Source organism: Gopherus evgoodei, chromosome 3 (genome assembly GCF_007399415.2).
Source record: "Gopherus evgoodei ecotype Sinaloan lineage chromosome 3, rGopEvg1_v1.p, whole genome shotgun sequence".
NCBI lineage: Eukaryota > Metazoa > Chordata > Testudines > Testudinidae > Gopherus > Gopherus evgoodei.
The window spans coordinates 158,369,516-158,387,966 of NC_044324.1; the positions used below are offsets into that span (position 1 = coordinate 158,369,516).

General features: G+C 40.5%; 1 protein-coding gene across 1 annotated transcript in view; it reads left to right on the forward strand.

Annotated features, from left to right (window-relative positions):
* Positions 1-18,451, forward strand: part of BIRC6 (baculoviral IAP repeat containing 6) — a 338,471-nt gene that overhangs the window by 211,103 nt on the left and 108,917 nt on the right. The window contains 2 exon segments of the mRNA XM_030557127.1: positions 2,974-3,138; positions 5,681-5,849. Coding sequence (XP_030412987.1) covers positions 2,974-3,138; positions 5,681-5,849 — 334 coding nt within the window.

An 18,451-nucleotide genomic window follows, 5' to 3' on the forward strand; every position in this document is an offset into this window, starting at 1 on the left:
AGAAATGTGAAACTAGATCACTGTTTCACCAGCGAAGTGGATTCTCCTTCAGTAGGAGCAGATGCCCTCACATAGATGACATGCTGTATGCTTTCCCACTCCTTCCTGTGATGATTTTTTAAAAATGAGAGCTTCACCAAGCCTATACTGAAGCCTATATTCTTGAGGTGAGGGCTCTCCTGAAGTGTTCAGGTCCAAAGAGACAGCATATTCAACTATAGTGACATCTTCATGAGTTTGGGCACGTTGTAGTTTTACTATTAAAGTGACTTTAGGTTTCAATTTAAAACTAAAACCATGAATGCAAAGCATTGCCAATATATTATTGCAAAGGCCATAATGATATATTTATGTAATGTAAAAATGTTATCATTTTAGATGTTACTGCTTTTCCTATTCTAGCAGTAAAAAAGATTTCTAAGATGCATAGTAAATATATTTTTACTTATTGTTTTTTCCAATTCAAAACTTGTAATTCAATCTGTTTATATATTTTAATGTTACGTGAGTGGTATTTGCTTTTTAATAACAAATAGTTTAACAGCTTTATTTCCTCATTCTCTTTACTTTACTTGAAACAATGCAAAAGGTGAAAATCAGAAGAGAAAATTAAGTCATCTCCAGTTTTTGGCATAGGCCAAAATTTTCAGTATGGGGTGCCTGACATTAGGCAGCTAAATAAGTGACCTGCTTTTCAGAAGTGCTCATTACTCAAAGCTCTCAGTAATTCTAATGAGACCTGTGAGTGCTCAGTATATCTGAAAAGCAAGTCACTTGTTTAGGTGCATAACTTTAGGCATCAGTTGGAATTTTCTTTTCAGAGTTCTTATCTTCTATATATGATGTTTCATCTAAGATCTGGCAGCTATCTTTTAAGTTTAGCACAGGCACCAGAATATTTTAACACATGTTAAAACAGTTTACTAATCTAATGCTATTCTGCTATTAAATTTATTTTATTATTTAAATGCAGTCATGAGCACCATAAGAATAAGCAATCTGAGCACCTCAAAAAAGTTAGTGAAATAAATGTCATCACACTCCAAGGTCAGGAAGTATTATCCCCATTTTACTGGAGTAGAAACTGAGATGCCATTGAGTTTCAGTAACTTGGGCCACATATGAATTTTCTGGCAGAGCTGGGAATATAACCTGTTTTTCCTGATTTATAGGCTTATGCCTCAACCATTCCATTATTCTTTTACTACTTTAGCAAGTTTATTCAAAGTTAATCTGTGTAGTTTCATAATCCAAGTCTTAGCAGCCTGCAGAAAGATCTGAAACGACATTTTATTTTCCATCCAAATTTGTCTAATAATTATAATTTTCATTAAACTTGGCTAGATTTTAGTGCTAGTTGTAGAGTGTCATCGTTTAACATGATCCTAATTAGCCTTCATTAGTGTACATTATAAAATATTGTTGTTGCCAATGTGATTACAGTGAACAGAAAAATGATTTACTCTCCCATGCAAGCTGAAAATCATATGGGATGATTTACATTCCTGGTTCTGTACAAGAAATCCACATGCGTTGCAGAGGATTTCCTGTCCTGGAGGTTGAATTCCAGTGGATGTCTGTGACAGGTTCCCCCCGGGGTGCCACCTGGAACTGGGGTACCACTGAGCTCTTCCGACCCACCCACCTGGGCTCCCTCTCACACTGTACTGCTGTGACAAACTGCTAGACCCTCCAGCCTGCACTTTCCGCAGCATATGTACAGATAGGGGAATACCCAGCTGCAGTTACATGCAGGCTCTCTGACCAGCCCCTGCATAGGAAGGCCACAGCTAAGGCAACTCCCAGCTCCCCCTCTGGAGTATAAAGCCCAAATTATACCGTCTTGCTCTGTACAGGGAACTGTACAGGGTAAGCTCATAAAATTTGCCCCTTCCCTCAATGTGGAGAGGAATATGCAACAGCCTTTTGCCCCTAAGCGAAGATTCCCATACACTTCACTCCAACTCACTGGTTTAGATAAAACAAAAACAAGTGTATTAACTACAGAAGATAGATTTTAAGTGATAGCAAACAGATCAAAGCAGATTACCTAGCAAATAAACAAAAAATGAAAACTAAGCTTAATGTGCTAAATTGATTGGATATGAATAGCAGATTCTCACCCTAAGAGATGATACAAGCAGGCTGCAAATTCTTATGGGGCAAGTTGCATTTGCTTTATAGCTTGGAATCCCCAGGTGTTTCATTCACAGGCTAAAAATCCCTTTAGCCTGGGTCCAGCACTTTCCCCAAGTTCAGTCTTTGTTCCTCAGGTGTTTCCAGAAGTCTCCTTGTGTGAGAAGTGAAGAACCACAGATGATGCTACTCTTTGCCTTATATAACCTTTGCATAGGGTGGGAACCTTTTGTTTCAAAGCTTATTTCCCAGACCAATCTGTAGAAAAATACTGACATCCCAAGATGAAGTTTGGAGACTAGTCTCATCACATGTCCTAGTAGAGTCATAGCAGACATTACTTGGAGGCTGTCTGTAGCCTTTTCAGGAAGGCTTCCCAGATGGGAGATAAACTTCTCCTAAGGCCAATTGTTTTTTCCTAATGGCCCATTGCCCTGAATAGGCCCTTCCCCACACATTATCTAGACTGAAAGCATCTTGTCTAGTGGGCATTACTCAGATGTAACTACATTTGAACTACAGATACATAGTCAATATTCATAACTTCAGATACAAAAATGATACATGCATACAAATAGGATAATCATATTCAGCAAATCATAACTTTTCCAAAGACACCTTACATGGCTTATCTCGCATAAAATACATCATAATTATGTCATCATCATATCATATAATAAAATCACTGTGAAGAATATGGGGTGCAGTGTCACAATGTCCATGAGTTTGTTTTAATAAGTAAATAAAAAGCAACAAAAAATCTTCTTTCCTGAAGGACAGAAGGAATTGTGAAGGACCTGGACAATATGATCTATAATCACTTTTTGTTTTTATTAGCCACAGGTGTCAAGCACGCACAACAGTGTATCAACAGAAGAACAGCAACTCTACTGGGCTAAGGGTACTGGTTTTGGAACTGGCTCCACTGCTTCCGGATGGGATGTAGAACAAGCTTTGACTAAACAAAGGCTGGAAGAAGAACATGTCACCTGTCTTCTGCAGGTACGGAATGGTGAAGTACAAATAACCCATATAGGCATTCATGTATGTGGTGGTAATATAGTTAAGCCTGTAAAAAAGTTGTATTCTTAACCCCTTTTCACTCCAGTATTTGAAGTGTTTTACTTATTAGGCTGAAACACCCATCAGCCATTTGTGAGCCTATACTTAAAAAAAAAAATAAAAAATTATTTTTCCTGTGTCGTGGCTTAAAAAAAGTCTAGATTTTCTCATAACAAATGTGAATGTATGAAAATGTAGGACTAAACCAGTTGGAGCAGACAATTCCAATAAGCTATTTGCTTAAAGATGGATGCAATACACCCGTGACCTCAAGTAATTCATTGTGCAGCTGTTTTGTTAAACATTGTGTGCATGCTTGACATTTGCAGGCTAAGCTGCTGAAAACAGGAGGTTGTAAGCTTGATGTGCACAATAGATTTGTAGCAAAGGTGGATGGCCCTGTGATTATATGATTGGGGGAGGGGTTTGTTCCTGACCACCAAAAATGAGAACACGTCAGCCTCTCAGGATGGGGAGTATTTCTTTATCATAACACACCAGTTACTTTATCCAGGTCAGGAAGGTTGCAGAGCATTGTCTTCTATAGACTGAGTTTGATGCTTTAGGACCTTCAGGGTCACTTGAGTATATAGAGCATGTCTCTATTCAGCCAGGTAATACAGTGAATGTGGCAAACATAAATTAGCAAGAGATCATAAGAAGCTCAAGTTTAAATGATAAATGCATTTTTTTTTCCTCCCTGGGAGGAAGATCACCTATAAGTTTATAACCTCTGTCATAGTGATCCATAGAAAGAATAGAACACAAAAGCAGATGTGCTTAGCTGTGAGCACATGGACAGCTCTGAATGTTCACTGAACCAAGAATATTCTAGGAGATTTCTGTGGTGCTTTTATACTCCCATGTAGACCTATTGACAACTAGGCAAAAGCAAAGGCAGATGATCAGAGAAGCAGACCTAGGAGACTAGGAACAGATGAATTTCTAGTTTGCCATATAGGCTTCTTTGTGATTTCCTCCTTGTTTTTCACCACTTGCAAGGGTAACTGATTTTTTTTTAAAGTCCCTTCTTATTACCCCAAATTGTCCAAGAAGGCTATGTTTTCAGACATAGGGGAATTATCTCGAAAGGCTCCATTCAATCTTCCCACCGGGCACCTCTCTCTTCTCTGGGCTTGTTCAGCATACCACTGAAGTTGAACCATATACATTTTATTTATGATTGTCTGAAATGAGCTTATTGCTACTTCAGAGCTGAGCAAAAGTTTGAATGTCCTGAGGCTGATGGCATATTCTGAAAAAGTATATAGTTTAACAACTGATATAAATATTGCCTTTTTTCATTTATAAAATGTATTTATACTCTTAAGTACTGAAAAAGAAAAATGCATAATTTAAATACATAAACTGCCACATTGTCAGTTAAAGGACTCTTAGATCACCATTATTATATGTCCACATGCAAAAGAATCTGTCTCCTATCAAACATCTTTTATTGAAGAAGAAAATTAAAAAAAGAAAACAAACTATTAAATAAGCCTAGTAGCAAGCCATGAAATTCAACAAGCTTATGCTTGAATTCCAGAGCCAAGGGCCCTTTATATAAGAAATCCTATCTCTGCAGTCAGTACAAATTTAACTCATGGAGCTGTCAGCTCATATGCCTTCACTAATCTTTACTGCTGGGATAGAGCACAGAAGAGAGGCAGTTTTTAAGGTGGCTCAGGCCTGAGCCACATAAAATGTAATAGGTAAAATGAAACAGTAATTTCCAGTTAGTTTCCAAGCAACTAATTGAAGTCCTTGTAGATGATAGAACACAAGCTTCATGCTCCCTGCAAGACAATTCACTACACAAACAAGGAAGAAGACAGCTGTATTATTCACTGACTAAAGATCAAAGGCAGTCTTCAGGGTTAGCCCCATGCAGGGAGTAATCTCATCAGAAGTGAGGAAGTATAGATAACTGGTGAGGTCCATATTTAACAGTAAAAGTTGCTAGATGTTGATGATTAAGGTATTCTCTGTTGTTGACCATCTAAGATCCAACAGGTTATGCATCTTACTGTTGAGAGGGCAGATACTTCTCACTGTCTTCACTATTTGCCATATGATTTACAAATTGGATTTATCATGGGATTAAACTGGAGATAGGATGTATTTAGAACGTAGCTATTCTAATAGGACTATCAGAACTCCCCCAATGACACATAACAAAGATATGTCTAGCAATGTAGTGCTTTCACTGGGTTTTTTGAACCTAAACTTTTGTGTAATAATTTGAAGTGGCTTTATTTAATGCTTGTTTTACCTTCTTAGCTTAGCAAAAATAGTAATAAACAATAATCTAGTAATTTCTGTATAGGATTCTATCTAAATCATCTTTGAGCTTGAAGGAGTAACTTCCAACATTTAATAGGCAAAATAACAAGCTAACCATTAAGTAGATATGGACAATTTGAGTTTTCCTCTAAAATGCATCAGATTTTGACTAAGCGTCTCAATATATTTTAATTTTCAGGTTCTTGCTAGTTACATAAATCCTGCAGGGAGCATGTCAAATGGAGAGACCCAGGCTAGCCATGAGGGTAGAGGACAAAACAGCAATGCTCTTCCATCAGTTCTGCTAGAGCTACTCAGTCAGTCTTGTCTCATTCCAGCAATGTCTTCATACCTCCGTAACGATTCAGGTAAAGTGCTGCTGTTTTTTTGTTTAAAGCATATTGCACTTCTTTCTCTGCAATGAGCCTAGTGGAAAAGCAGGGCTGCTATTGACAAAATCAGGGTAAATGTAAAGATTCATTTGCAAGAGAATTTCATACTACTTGAACAAAATAGACAGTCCCTGCAAATTTCCATCAGGGTTATTTTTGACATTTAAAAAAAATGAAAAAGCATATTTTTACTCCTTTATAATAGATTTATGTAAGTCTTATGAAATGGAATTTGTTTGCTGTGGCTGTTGATGTGATCTCTCTATTTTGTAGTTTTAAACTCTTGTAGTTTGAAATTATCCCTTTTTCAAACCTACTTTAAAAAAAATCTGTTTACAGATGCTATCACCTTGAAAAATCACATTTCTATCAGACAATTTTGTATTTTACTATTCTTCCAGAGCTAGTCTCAAGGATATTCATTATGGGTGCATATGTGCTCCTGGGAGTGGAAATGGTTCTGTTGCAGTGTTTGTGGTCCATCCCTGCCCTCTGTGCCTCCTCATGCTGTGAACCAAGGGTATAAATGACAGTATGGACTTTTGGTCTACGGTTGTTAATCTTTCTGTTCTAAGTGTGTGGTGTTAATGAAAAATTTATAGTTGATGTAATATTAGTGTGCATACACATGCCAGTTGTTGGCATTAACCAGCAATCCTGGTTAAAGGTAACATATAGGCATTTTGTGAAAATGTGTGAGCCCGACCATTACTTGTGAACTTTCTAAAAGTAGGAGTGGTTATTCAGCCATGAATGATTCTATACCTTTTCAAAAGTTCTGGTTTAGTTCTCCTGAAGCTGCAATAGCTGGCTCCCTCTGTTATGATGTCACAGATGTCATGGTTTCCCACTGGAGCTTGAAAACAGCTTGCAGGGTGTCATGTTAATATTTCATTCCTTGTGGCATAAGACAAACCATTTGGGATAGGAGTTAACTTTTTACAAGTGTTTTTTCAAAACCATGCATATATAGAACAAGATAAAGGCTGTATAGCTGGCTCTCTGTAACTACTCTGTGGTAGGTGGGGAACTGTTATTTTGAGCTGAACAGTCCAAAAATGTCTTCAGGGAACCTCAATCAACCAAAATTTTGAACAATATGAGGAATGTTTCTCTGGATATTTCAGAGTGTTTGACACATCACTGTAGGATTATCTGATTTTCCCGAACACTCTGGTCAAGTGTTTACAAACTTGCAGCTCAAATTTAAGATAAATCAGAGTAGCTAATTTCAAACACTATGGCTAATGCAAGTCCTGTTATGGTGTTAATCTTGATAGTTAGAATTTTTTCTTATCTAAAATGATGCCAACTAGTTTTATGTTGCATTGAAACAACTTATTTAGTTTTGCCTGAGAACAAGTTGTTTCATTAATTGTAACTGTGGGCCATATTGTCGTAAATGACTTATTTTAAAAAGTGGTTTATTCCTTCTGTAAATTAACTTCTGTAATATACAGCATATTAGCTTTTTTTCTGAATCTATTGATAAGTTATTTGAATAGACTTAAGTTTCAATTTAATAATTCAGATCAAGATTTTCAAAAATAGGTGCCTAAAGTTAGGGTCCTAAATCCCTATATAGGTGTCTGCTTTTGGCACTCATTTTTGAAAAATCTTTATCTCAGTTCTTGCAGGGCTCTGTTGTCAAGGTTTCTTTCCTTACTCTGAACTTATGGGTACAAATGTGGGGTCCTGCATGGACACTTCTAAGCCTAATTACTAGCTTAGATCTGGTATACACTGCCGCCACCCAGAATTCCAGTGTCTGGGGCACTCTCTGTTCTCCCAGAACTTTGTCCCCTCCCTGGGTTGCCTTGAGGGACTTCACCAATTCCCTGGTGAACACAGGTCCAAATCCCTTGGATCTTAAAACAAGGAGAAATTAACTATCCCCCCTCCTTTCCCCCACCAATCCCTGGTGAGTCCAGATCCAATCCCCTTGGATCTTAACACAAGGAAAAATCAATCAGGTTCTTAAAAAGAAAGCTTTTCTTTAAAGAAAGAAAAAGTAAAGATTATCTCTATAAAATCAGGATGGAAAATGCTTTAAAGGGTAATCAGATTCCTATAGACCAGAGGGCCACCCCCTAGCCTTAGGTTCAAAGTTACAGCAAACAGAGGTAAAATCCTTCCAGCAAAAAGAAACATTTACAAGATGAGAAAACAAACATAAGACTAACATGCCTTGCCTGGCTAAGTACTTACAAGTTTGAAGCATGAGAGACTGATTCAGAAAGATTTGGAGAGCCTGGATTGATGTCCCGTCCCTCTCAGTCCTGAGTGAACAGCAACAACACAAAAAGCACAAACAAAAGACTTCCCTCCACCAAGATTTGAAAGTATCTTGTCCCCCTATTGGTCCTCTGGTCAGGTGTCAGCCAGGTTTACTAAGCTTCTTAACCCTTTACAGATAAAAGAGACATTAACCCTTAACTATATGTTTATGACATCTGTATCTCTGGAAACGAATTTTAAAATTTCCTGTAGCATAGAGCAAAGTTACTACCCCGTGTCCAAATGTCAGTTTTGCTGAGTGGCACTTAGTACTGTTAGCAATTTAAAAAGAAGTTAAGAATCCTACTTAACTTTTAACTGAAATTTTTATTCAGTGCAAGGTGTTACACTTTCCTTAGAATACCCAATAAAATACAGCACAGAACCAGTGAAATATGGCACAGCTTTTCTCTGAGAGAGACTGACAGCAGCAACCGATGAGCTGCTTCTCCTGCTGGGCAGTTGCTGGTGCTGAACAAGGTTGTCATTCGGGGAGGCCAAGCTCTGTGCAAGTCCTGCACCATATGAAGGGCAGAAGTTACTGGTTAGAGGTTCTGGATGAATGTGTCACAGCTCATACAGATAGGAAGGAATGAAGGAGATGTGGCTTTTGGAGATAGAGCAAGCATCCGTAGTTTGTTGACCAGGCCATACAGAAAGGCCTGTTTCTTCCCCCACCCCCTCCCCTAACCCACCCCGTGAGGGAGTGGGAAGGCTCTGGTGGAAAATCTTAAAGAAGTTAAGTAGATGTTCTGTTGCTGGATTATTGCCAATTGTGGATATTGGAAGGTTGGAAGGAGGGGGATGTATAAGAACAATATATTTCATGGCTGTGAATTTAAAAATTGTCAAGGAGTGGCTAAAGTAAGGGAGAGGTGGTTCTTTTACACGGAAGGGTGCATAAATATAAATATATGACTAATACAAGTTGCTACCATATATTGAAAATTCACAAGGAACTTCTGTGTATCTAAATTCTCAACCCTTATTTTAATGTGTTTTGTACTAAATTTACAAAAAAATCTGTCATCATTATACTTAACAAGTAAGTCCAAATGAACACATTTGAATTTTTCCTGATGTATTTTAATATACCTTCTTTGCTTTCTTTTTTAGTTACATGTTCATTGGAGGCATTTTATAAGACAACTCTTTTATCTAAATTTTTTTAATTTTTGGGTTAGAGAAACAGCCGTGAAGGTCTGCACTCTCAAAATATCAATAAAGGTTTGCTTTTGAGATGTTAATAAAAAGAGGACCTGTATGAAATCCTTAAAGGAGAGAAGGAAATGTGCTGATAGGTACAGATCTGGGAAAATGAATACACCCAGAAAATATTGCCTTCTCTTCGTGCATTTTTGAGACAAAACATTAGCTAGCTTGAACTGAGTATGCAGTTATTTGGTATAAAGATAGATGATTATATTAATGGACAGGAATCATAAAAGTGATGTTGGAGTGCTCAGCTTTTCTAGGATAGGTAACGCGAAGAGACAGCTTAAAGAGAAACTAACACCTTTGGATTATAAATTAGAAGGACTTTTCTAAGGTTTGTGGTTCTAAGTAATATTGAGTATGCAAATGAAGGTTGCATTTCCTTCCCAAACAGTGCCACAGAAGGAATTTAGATCTTTGTGGGCACTTCAAGAACCACTGATATAAGGTACCAGACACTCATAGATAGCTGCATGAAAATCCAGTGCTATTAATGTATAATTCATGGGGGGCGGGGAAACGGTTGTGTATTTTATGTTTATATCTTTTCCATCTTAGTTTAAAAAAAAAACTCTCTTAAAAATTATAGTTGTAAAGTTAGCACTCAGAAATTAAGAAATATTAGAATTAAGATTGCCTGTGCAAACTTGTGTATATGCATGATGATAGTCTTTAGTTATACAGTAACATAGTATTTTTTTCCTACAGAACCCCTGCCTTATTTAGTTTCTAGATGGACAATGCTCAAGAAATGATGCAGCTGTTAAATATTTTTTTCCTCAAGTATATGGCTCCTTACCTCATTTACAGCACACATTCCACACCCTTCACTGAATATGGAACTTTTAATTTCCTCATCGGTTTTTCTGTGATGCTGATCTGAGCATCTTTGCAATGCCCCTGCTAGTTAGGGAGGGTTTTCACAGATGAAGAATTTACAGACCTCCACTAATTTTGTGTGCCTCAATGTTTGATAGGGTACCCAATTCAAAACACACAGAACCTGACTTTTTCAGAATATTTATTATTTTATAGTACTCTGTATACTCAAAGCACTGCATATTTCTTAACTGAGTGTCCTAAAAGCAAAGTGACTTTCTCAAGGTCACACAGTGAATCTGTGGCAAAGTCAGAATTCTCAGGTCCTCCTAACTCTCAATCCTGTACTCGTTCTTCAAGACCACACTACCTTACTGCCAGAGGTGTTGAGCATTCACTACTACCATTGATTTTAGTTGCAAGTGTGAATGCTCAGCATCTCTGGAGATGAAGGCCAAGGGATCTCAAGTGTGCACACTCAGAATATGAGAAGCGCACAGTTAGTGGTAGTCTGTGAAAATATGGATTTAGGTGACTTTGCCCAGCATCACAGGGGCCAGGGACAGAACTCAGTTCTTCCTGGTATCAAACTGCTTTAACTATCTTTTTTTCTTCCTGCTTCATTTACTACACACCTACCAACTGTACAAAGCGAAGGTCCTACAAACAGCCTTATTTGCCATACAGCCTTGATCCATTTTCTGAGTACCATCCATCCTGTCTACTGAATGAAGCTGGTGTCTTGTGGAAAAAATAGTGTGATCATGTAATTAGACACTGTCACAATGTGTTTGTGCACTGGGACGCAGAATAAAGATTTCATGGGAATCCTTAAATCTGGTATTTCCAAACTTGAGTGCTTGAATTTGCAGTATTAGCATGGTCAATGTTGTAACTTGTAAGTACTTCTCTAGAGTTTTTGAAAAGACAAATATTGTGCAATTCTTACACTCTCCCACCACACACATCATCAGCAGGGCTTGAACCCCAAAGTCTCTTCGACACAAACACTAGCACTTGACCTAAAAGGTGAATTGCCCTACTAGGGAGCGCAAGTAGACTGTTATCCTTTGTAGACATGAGTGAGTAGAGGAGCATGCATAATACACTGAGTGTATTATGTATGTATAAGTACCCCATTGTACAGACCAGACAGTGGCGTACTCAACTGCACTGCCCCTCAGAAGTAATCTGACAAATCTAAATAGATGAGACTTGAATCTGCCCTATTAGAGATCTTGGTTTTATTCCAAGCTTGTGTAACCTCTCAGTGGGGTAAGAGGCCTTATCCAATAAGGTTTGTAAAGGGCACAAAATTATTCCCACTAGTTAGTGTGACTAGAAGAAATGACTTGAATTCATGTTCTCCTGGCTTCTAATCCAAACTGAGAAATTAGGGCATTGCATACATAGTGCTAATAAAGTGTTCAGGGGTTTTCACATCCACCCAGGAATAAGCTGTATTGAGCAACCCATTACCAGAAAATAGCAGTTTTCAGGAGCCCCATAACTTGCCCACAGCAGAAGGAATGGCCAAGGGATCAGCAAATGCTTACCTTTACCTCAAGACTTTCCCCCTGCTGCAAACCATGGTGAATCTAGAGATCTTTTTAATAAAGAGGGAAAAAATAATGGGAAGGTTTTTTTATCATGGAAAATATAGGGGTTGCTATTGCTCCCTCTACAATTAAGTATTATATAGGTTGCTGCTGCTGTTACAATGTTATGAGATAGAATAGTCTTTCAGTGTTTTGGGAATGCTGCAATTTTATGTCTTATTTGTAGACTCATCTTAAGTACAGTTAATTACAAGTACAGAATGTGTCTTGCCTGTAAAGTCTCTTTTTGGCAGAGCTTGTTAATAGGCACCTCTGTTTGTGAAATACGCTAATATTAAGTTGCATGTGGTATTGATTTAATGACAGCTCTTACAACTAGAAATTTATCTTAAGTTTTCCTAAAGTGTAAATATGTTCTGGCAGGTTCATTCTAGATTAAAAAAATCTATATGGCAGAAGATCATGTGTTCCTGATAAAAGTGAAATTGATAAATAAGCAGATGAAGACCTCTTAAATGTCACTTAAGTCTTTGCAACCCAAGCTGATCACTGAGTCATGTCCTGCATCATTTTCTGGGGAGGAGCAAGGTGATCCAGATGTCCTTGAAATTGTAAATTGGACATTTTTCATTAATTTCCCTAATTGCTTTTTTCTCTTTAATACAGAGAAGGAAAAGTCTTTTGTGAACAGGGTGAAGGTATCCAGACATTATTCGTAAGGGTCAGAGTTACAATACTACTGAAACTATTACTCTGAGTGACTTTAATGTACAATTATATTTGTATTCTTAGTGTAGAATTACCATAGCATTTACAATTAATATATTTTATAAAAGAATATTGAAGGAAACTCATCACTTCAGTGTGTGATGAGATTTTAATATACTTATGTCTTGTTCATGTCTGAATGAGAACACGATGCACGTTTACATTTGTATTATGCTATTTTCATTTGATAGGTTTTTAAAAAATTAAGAAAGTTAACAAAACATGTTTTCCTTAATGAGGACTTAGGTATATCTCATATTTGTAGTTTCAAGTGAAGTTTTTTTTTACTGTTTCATAATTTTTACATATCTTTCATCCAGAAAGATCATTCCTAATCGTTTTTCAAATACAGGAATGACTTCATCTGCTGATGAAATGTAGTCATCTCTGCAATGAAACACAGTTTGTTTGTTACATCAGTAGTTCCCAGCAGTGGCTGGCAACTAGTTTGAGTCACCATCTAGTTCTTGTGTGAGTCATGATCTGGTTGAGTGTTTTATATTTTGTATTTAAATAGTAAAGGTATTTTATTTGATCCAATGGACCTCTGAGATGTATGAAGAAATAAATAGTACAAGCCAAGATTTTTAGGTAAGGGAAGGCAGAAAAGAGAGAAAAGTGATTATCATTTTTAGTCCAAGCAGCTCTCAGTCTATGTAGAAAAGGTGGGGTAAGGGAACAGAAGATAAAAAGGAAAGGAAAAGAAAATGGGCTGTCTTTTGTTACCTATTTATACAGTGCATAGCACAATGGGGCTGAGACAGGAAGGCTTTACCAAAAATTGCCACTGTTTAAAAATACTTCTAAAATTAAATTTAGCAGTACTGGTTTCTCTGTGAATTAGTTCTCATACACAACACAGCAAAGAGTCCTGTGGCACCTTATAGACTAACAGATGTTTTGGAGCAGGAGCTTTTGTGGGTGAATACCCACTTCGTCAGATGCAGCACGAAAAGCTCATGCTCCAAAACATCTGTTAGTCTATAAGGTGCCACAGGACTCTTTGCTGGTTTTACAGATCCAGGCTAACGCGGCTACCCCTCTAATATATACACAACACGGTAGATCTCAGTCTGGAGAACTGTAGGCTGACTATACCGGTCTGAACCCAGAAGGTGAAGAGTTTGGATGCTTCTGCCTCTCTTTATAATAAAGGCTTGTAACTGCATCACAAGCTCCAATATTCTGTCTTTGTGTTTACTAGAACAAACTGACATGCTGGCTGCTGGGAAGGCTTGGGACCCTTCTGTTTTTTAGGCAGCTTTTCCTTTCTGCTTTCTTCCTTGCACTTTAGTTTCAGACCCACAGAACTCAGTGAGGGAGAAGTTTGTGGTCAGCACTGCTTCTGATGGCATGGCACTACTGTCTTCCTTGGCTTTCTACCTGAAGAAGAGACTCCTTATGAAGGTCTTCTAACAAGAATTCCTTCTCCACTTGGAGGAGACAGCATCTTTCTTGTTCGGAGTCTTATTCCACAGCTGACAATGGGGGAAGTGTGAGGCCTGGTCCACACTACGCAGTTAAATAGATTTTAACAGCGTTAAATCGATTTAACGTTGTACCCGTCCACACTACAATGCACTTTAACTCGATTTAACGGGCTCTTAAAATCGATTTCTGTACTCCTCCCCCAACTAGAGGAGTAACGCTAAAATCGATATTAGCATATCGATTTAGAGTTAGTATGGCCGCAAATCGAAGTTATTGGCCTCCGGGCGGTATCCCACAGTGCACCAGTGGCCACTCTGGACAGGTAACTGAACTCTAATGCACTGGCCAGGTATACAGGAAAAGCCCCGCGAACTTTTGAATTGCATTTCCTGTTTGGCCAGCGTGGAGCTCTCATCAGCACAGGTGACCACGCAGAGCTCATCAGCACAGGTAACAATGCAGTCTCCTGAGAATAGAAAAAGAGCACCCGCATGAGAGCTACTGGATCTGATCGCTATACGGGGAGAGGATTCAGTGCTATCAGAACTGCGTTCCAAAAGACAAAATGAAAAAACTTTTGAAAAAATTTCCAATACCATGAGGGAGAGAGACCACACCAGGGACTCAGTGCAGTGCAGAGTGAAAGTGAAGGAGCTCAGACAAGCCTACCAGAAAACCAAAGCAGCAAACGCAGATCCAGATCAGGGCCAAAAACATGCCGCTTCTATGCTGAGCTGCATGCAATTTTAGGGGGCTGCACCACCATTACCCCCCCTTGTCCGTGGATTCCGAGGATTGGATGAGGATTCAGCGGAGGGGGAAGATGACGAGGAGGAAGAGCTTGCAGAGAGCACACAGCACTTCATTCTCCCCAACAGCCAGGAGCTTTTTGTGACCCAGACAGAATTACTGACCCTGCCCTCCCAAGCCACTAGCCCAGACAGTGAAGCCATGGAAGCGACCTCTGGTGAGTGTACCTTTGTAAATATAAAACATAGTTTAAAAGCAAGCGTTTTTTAATGATTGATTTGCCATGAGTGTTTGGCATGCATTAGCAGGCATTAAAGTTACTGGAACAGTTTGTTAACATGTCTGGGGATGGAGTGGAAATCCTCCAGGGACATCTCCATGAAGCGCTCCTGGAGGTACTCCAAAAGCCTTTGCAGAAGGTTTCTGGGCAAGGCAGCCTTGTTCCGTCCACCATGGTAGGACACCTTACCACGCCATGCATGTAGCAAGTAATCTGGTATCATTGCATGACAAAGCCTAGCTGCGTATGGTCCCGGTGATTGCAGACATTCAAGAAACATCCGTTCTTTATCTCGCTCTGTTATCCTCAGCAGAGTGATATCGTTCATGGGAACCTGGTTGAAATTAAGGAATTTCATTAAGGGGACAGAGCTGGCCATTCCTACTGGGCTGCTTGCCTGTTGCTTAAAAGAAATCCTTCCTTGCAGGTAGCCAAGTGGGGGGAGGGGAAGGGGGTTAATGGCACTGAGCTTTTTAGCGTTTGACCAGCAGGAATCTTCCCAGCTACCAGCCATGCGGTGGGGGGGGGGGAGTGGGAGGAGAAATGGGGGGGTGATTAGCAGTGATCTGCCATTATACCAGCCATGCGGTGGGGGGAGGGGTAAAGCAATTCCAGTGTTAGGGTTTGGCGTCTGCTGCTCCTTGTAAAAGCAGCAGCACAGGGAGAAGCTCTGCCTTACCATGACCGCATGCAAGCTGAATTGTGATGCCCGGACCTGCGTCTGTGTTGATCTGTTACACCACAGCCGCAGGCACTCAATACTAAAAGAATCCAAATGCGACCTCGTAGTGAAATCACATGTGCTATGTAAGGTGAATAGTGTTGTTCACTGTGAAAGAGTATAACCATTGTTCTGTGAAATGTATCTTTTATAATCCTTCTATCACTATTTTCCCCCACTCATGCAGCTGCAAATTTTTCAAGCCTCCCTACTCCATCCCGAAGACTAGCTCAGATAAGGCGGAGGAAGAAGAGGACACGAGATGAAATGTTCACAGAAATCATGGCAGTAACCCGCAATGAAAGAGCTCATCTGGGGGAGTGGAAGGACGTGGTAGCAAAGTACAGGAAAGATGCCAGTGAACGTGAGGATAGGAGGGACCAACGTGAGGATAGGAGCGACGAACGTGAGGATAGAAGAGACGCTCGAGATGAGAGGTGGCGGCAGGAAGATCAGCGGTGGCGGGATGCAACGCTGGAGCTGCTGCATGATCAAACTGACATCCTCCGACATCTGGTGGATCTTCAGGAAGAGCAGCGGGGTCACAGAGTGCCGCTCCAGCCCATGTTTAACCACCCTCAGTACTCACCATGTTCCATATCTTCCACACCCAGACGTGTAAGAATGCGTGGGGGAAGGCTTTCTGCACCCGCCCACTCCATCCCCTGTAATGACAGTCCAATCAAAAGGCTGTCATTACATTGAAATGTCCTTAATGGCCTTTTTCTTCCCTCCTATCCTCCTCCCAAAGCACACCCTTGGATACCTTGTTAATTCTCTGCCTCTTTTTATAATTACATGCTTCTTAAACGATAGTAACTTTATTTCCATAAGCAAGCTGTAATCAAAGGGGGAGGGTGGGTTGCTTACAGGAGGAGTCAATGAAGGGGGGAGGTTCATGAAGGGGAAACAAACACAACAGTCACACCGTACTCTGGCCTGTGATGAAACTCGTTTTCAAGGCTTCTCTGATGCGCACCGCTTCCTGGTGAGCTCTTCTAATCGCCCTGGTGTCTGGCTGTGCGTAATCAGCGGCCAGGTGATTTGCCTCAGCCTCCCACCCTACCATAAAGGTCTCCCCCTTACTTTCACAGAGATTGTGGAGCACACAGCAAGCAGCAATAACAAAGGGGACATTGGTTTGGCTGAGGTCTGAGTGAGTCAGTAACGTTCTCCAGCGGGCTTTTAAACGGCCAAATACACATTCTACCACCATTCTGCACGTGCTCAGCCTGTAGTTGAACAGCTCCTGACCACTGTCCAGGCTGCCTGTGTATGGCTTCGTGAGCCATGGCATCAAGGGGTAGGCTGGGTCCCCCAGGATAACTACAGGCATTTCAACATCCCCAACTGTTATTTTCTGGTCTGGGAAGTAAGTCCCTTGCTGCAGCCGTTTAAACAGAGCAGTGCTTCTGAAGACGCGAGCGTCATGAACCCTTCCTGACCATCCCACGTGGATGTTGGTGAAACGTCCCTTGTGATCCACCAGTGCTTGCAGCACCACTGAAAAGTACCCCTTGCGGTTTATGTACTGGGTGCCCTGGTGCTCCGGTTCCAAGATAGGGATACGGGTTCCATCTATTGCCCCTCCCACAGTTAGGGAATCCCATTGCAGCAAAGCCATCCACTATGACCTGCACGTTTCCGAGAGTCACAACCTTTCGTAGCAGCAGCTTAATGATTGCTTTGGCTACTTGCAACACAGCAGCCCCCACAGTAGATTTTCCCACTCCAAATTGATTCCCGACTGACCAGTAGCTGTCTGGCGTTGCAAGCTTCCAGAGGGCTATTGCCACTCGCTTCTCAACTGTGAGGGCTGCTCTCATCCTGGTATTATGGCATTTCAGGGCAGGGGAAAGCAAGTCACAAAGTTCAAAGAAAGTGCTCTTATGCATGCGAAAGTTCCGCAGCCACTTTTGGAATCGTCCCACACCTGCAAAAAATGCGGTCCCACCAGTCTGTGCTTGTTTCCCGGACCCAAAATCAGCGTTCAGTGGGTAGAATCTCCCCCATTACCAGCAGGAGCTCCAAAGCGCAGGGGCCCGCTGTTAGGGAGAAATCAGTGTCCATGTCCTCATCACTCTCGTCGCCACGCTGCCGTAGCTGCCGCCTCCTCTCCTGCGTTTGCAGTTCATGGTTCACCATAGACAGCACGAGAATGCGTGAGGTGTTTACAACGTCCACGATCGCACTACTGAGCTGAGCAGGGTCCATGCTTGCTGTGCTATGACGTTTGCTCAGTTCACCCAGTAAAAAAGGCGCGAAATGGCTGTCTGCTGCTTTCAGGAAGGGAGGGGTGAGGCTGTACCCAGAACCACCCGCGACAATGATTTTGGCCCCATCAGGCACTAGGGTAGTAACCCAGAATTCCAAGTGTCAGGGAAGACTGCGGGAACTATGGGATAGTTACGGGATAGCTACCTACAGTGCAACGCTCCAGAAATCGATGGTAGCCTAGGACCATGGACGCACACCGCCGAATTAATGTGCCTAGTGTGGGCGCATAAAATCGACTTTATAATATGTTTTATAAAACTGGTTTAAGTTAATTCGAAATTATGCTGTAGTGTAGACGTACCCTGAGAGCGTTGGTGATCTGAACATAGAAGCTAATTAACATTAAAACTATCAAAACCTGCCCTAAGTTCCTGTGTGACAGTTGGTCTTCACACTTGATTTTAGATATCTGTACACAAATGCAAGGCGTTTGGGGAATAAACAGGAAGAACTGGAAGTAGTAGTACATAAGCTATATTAT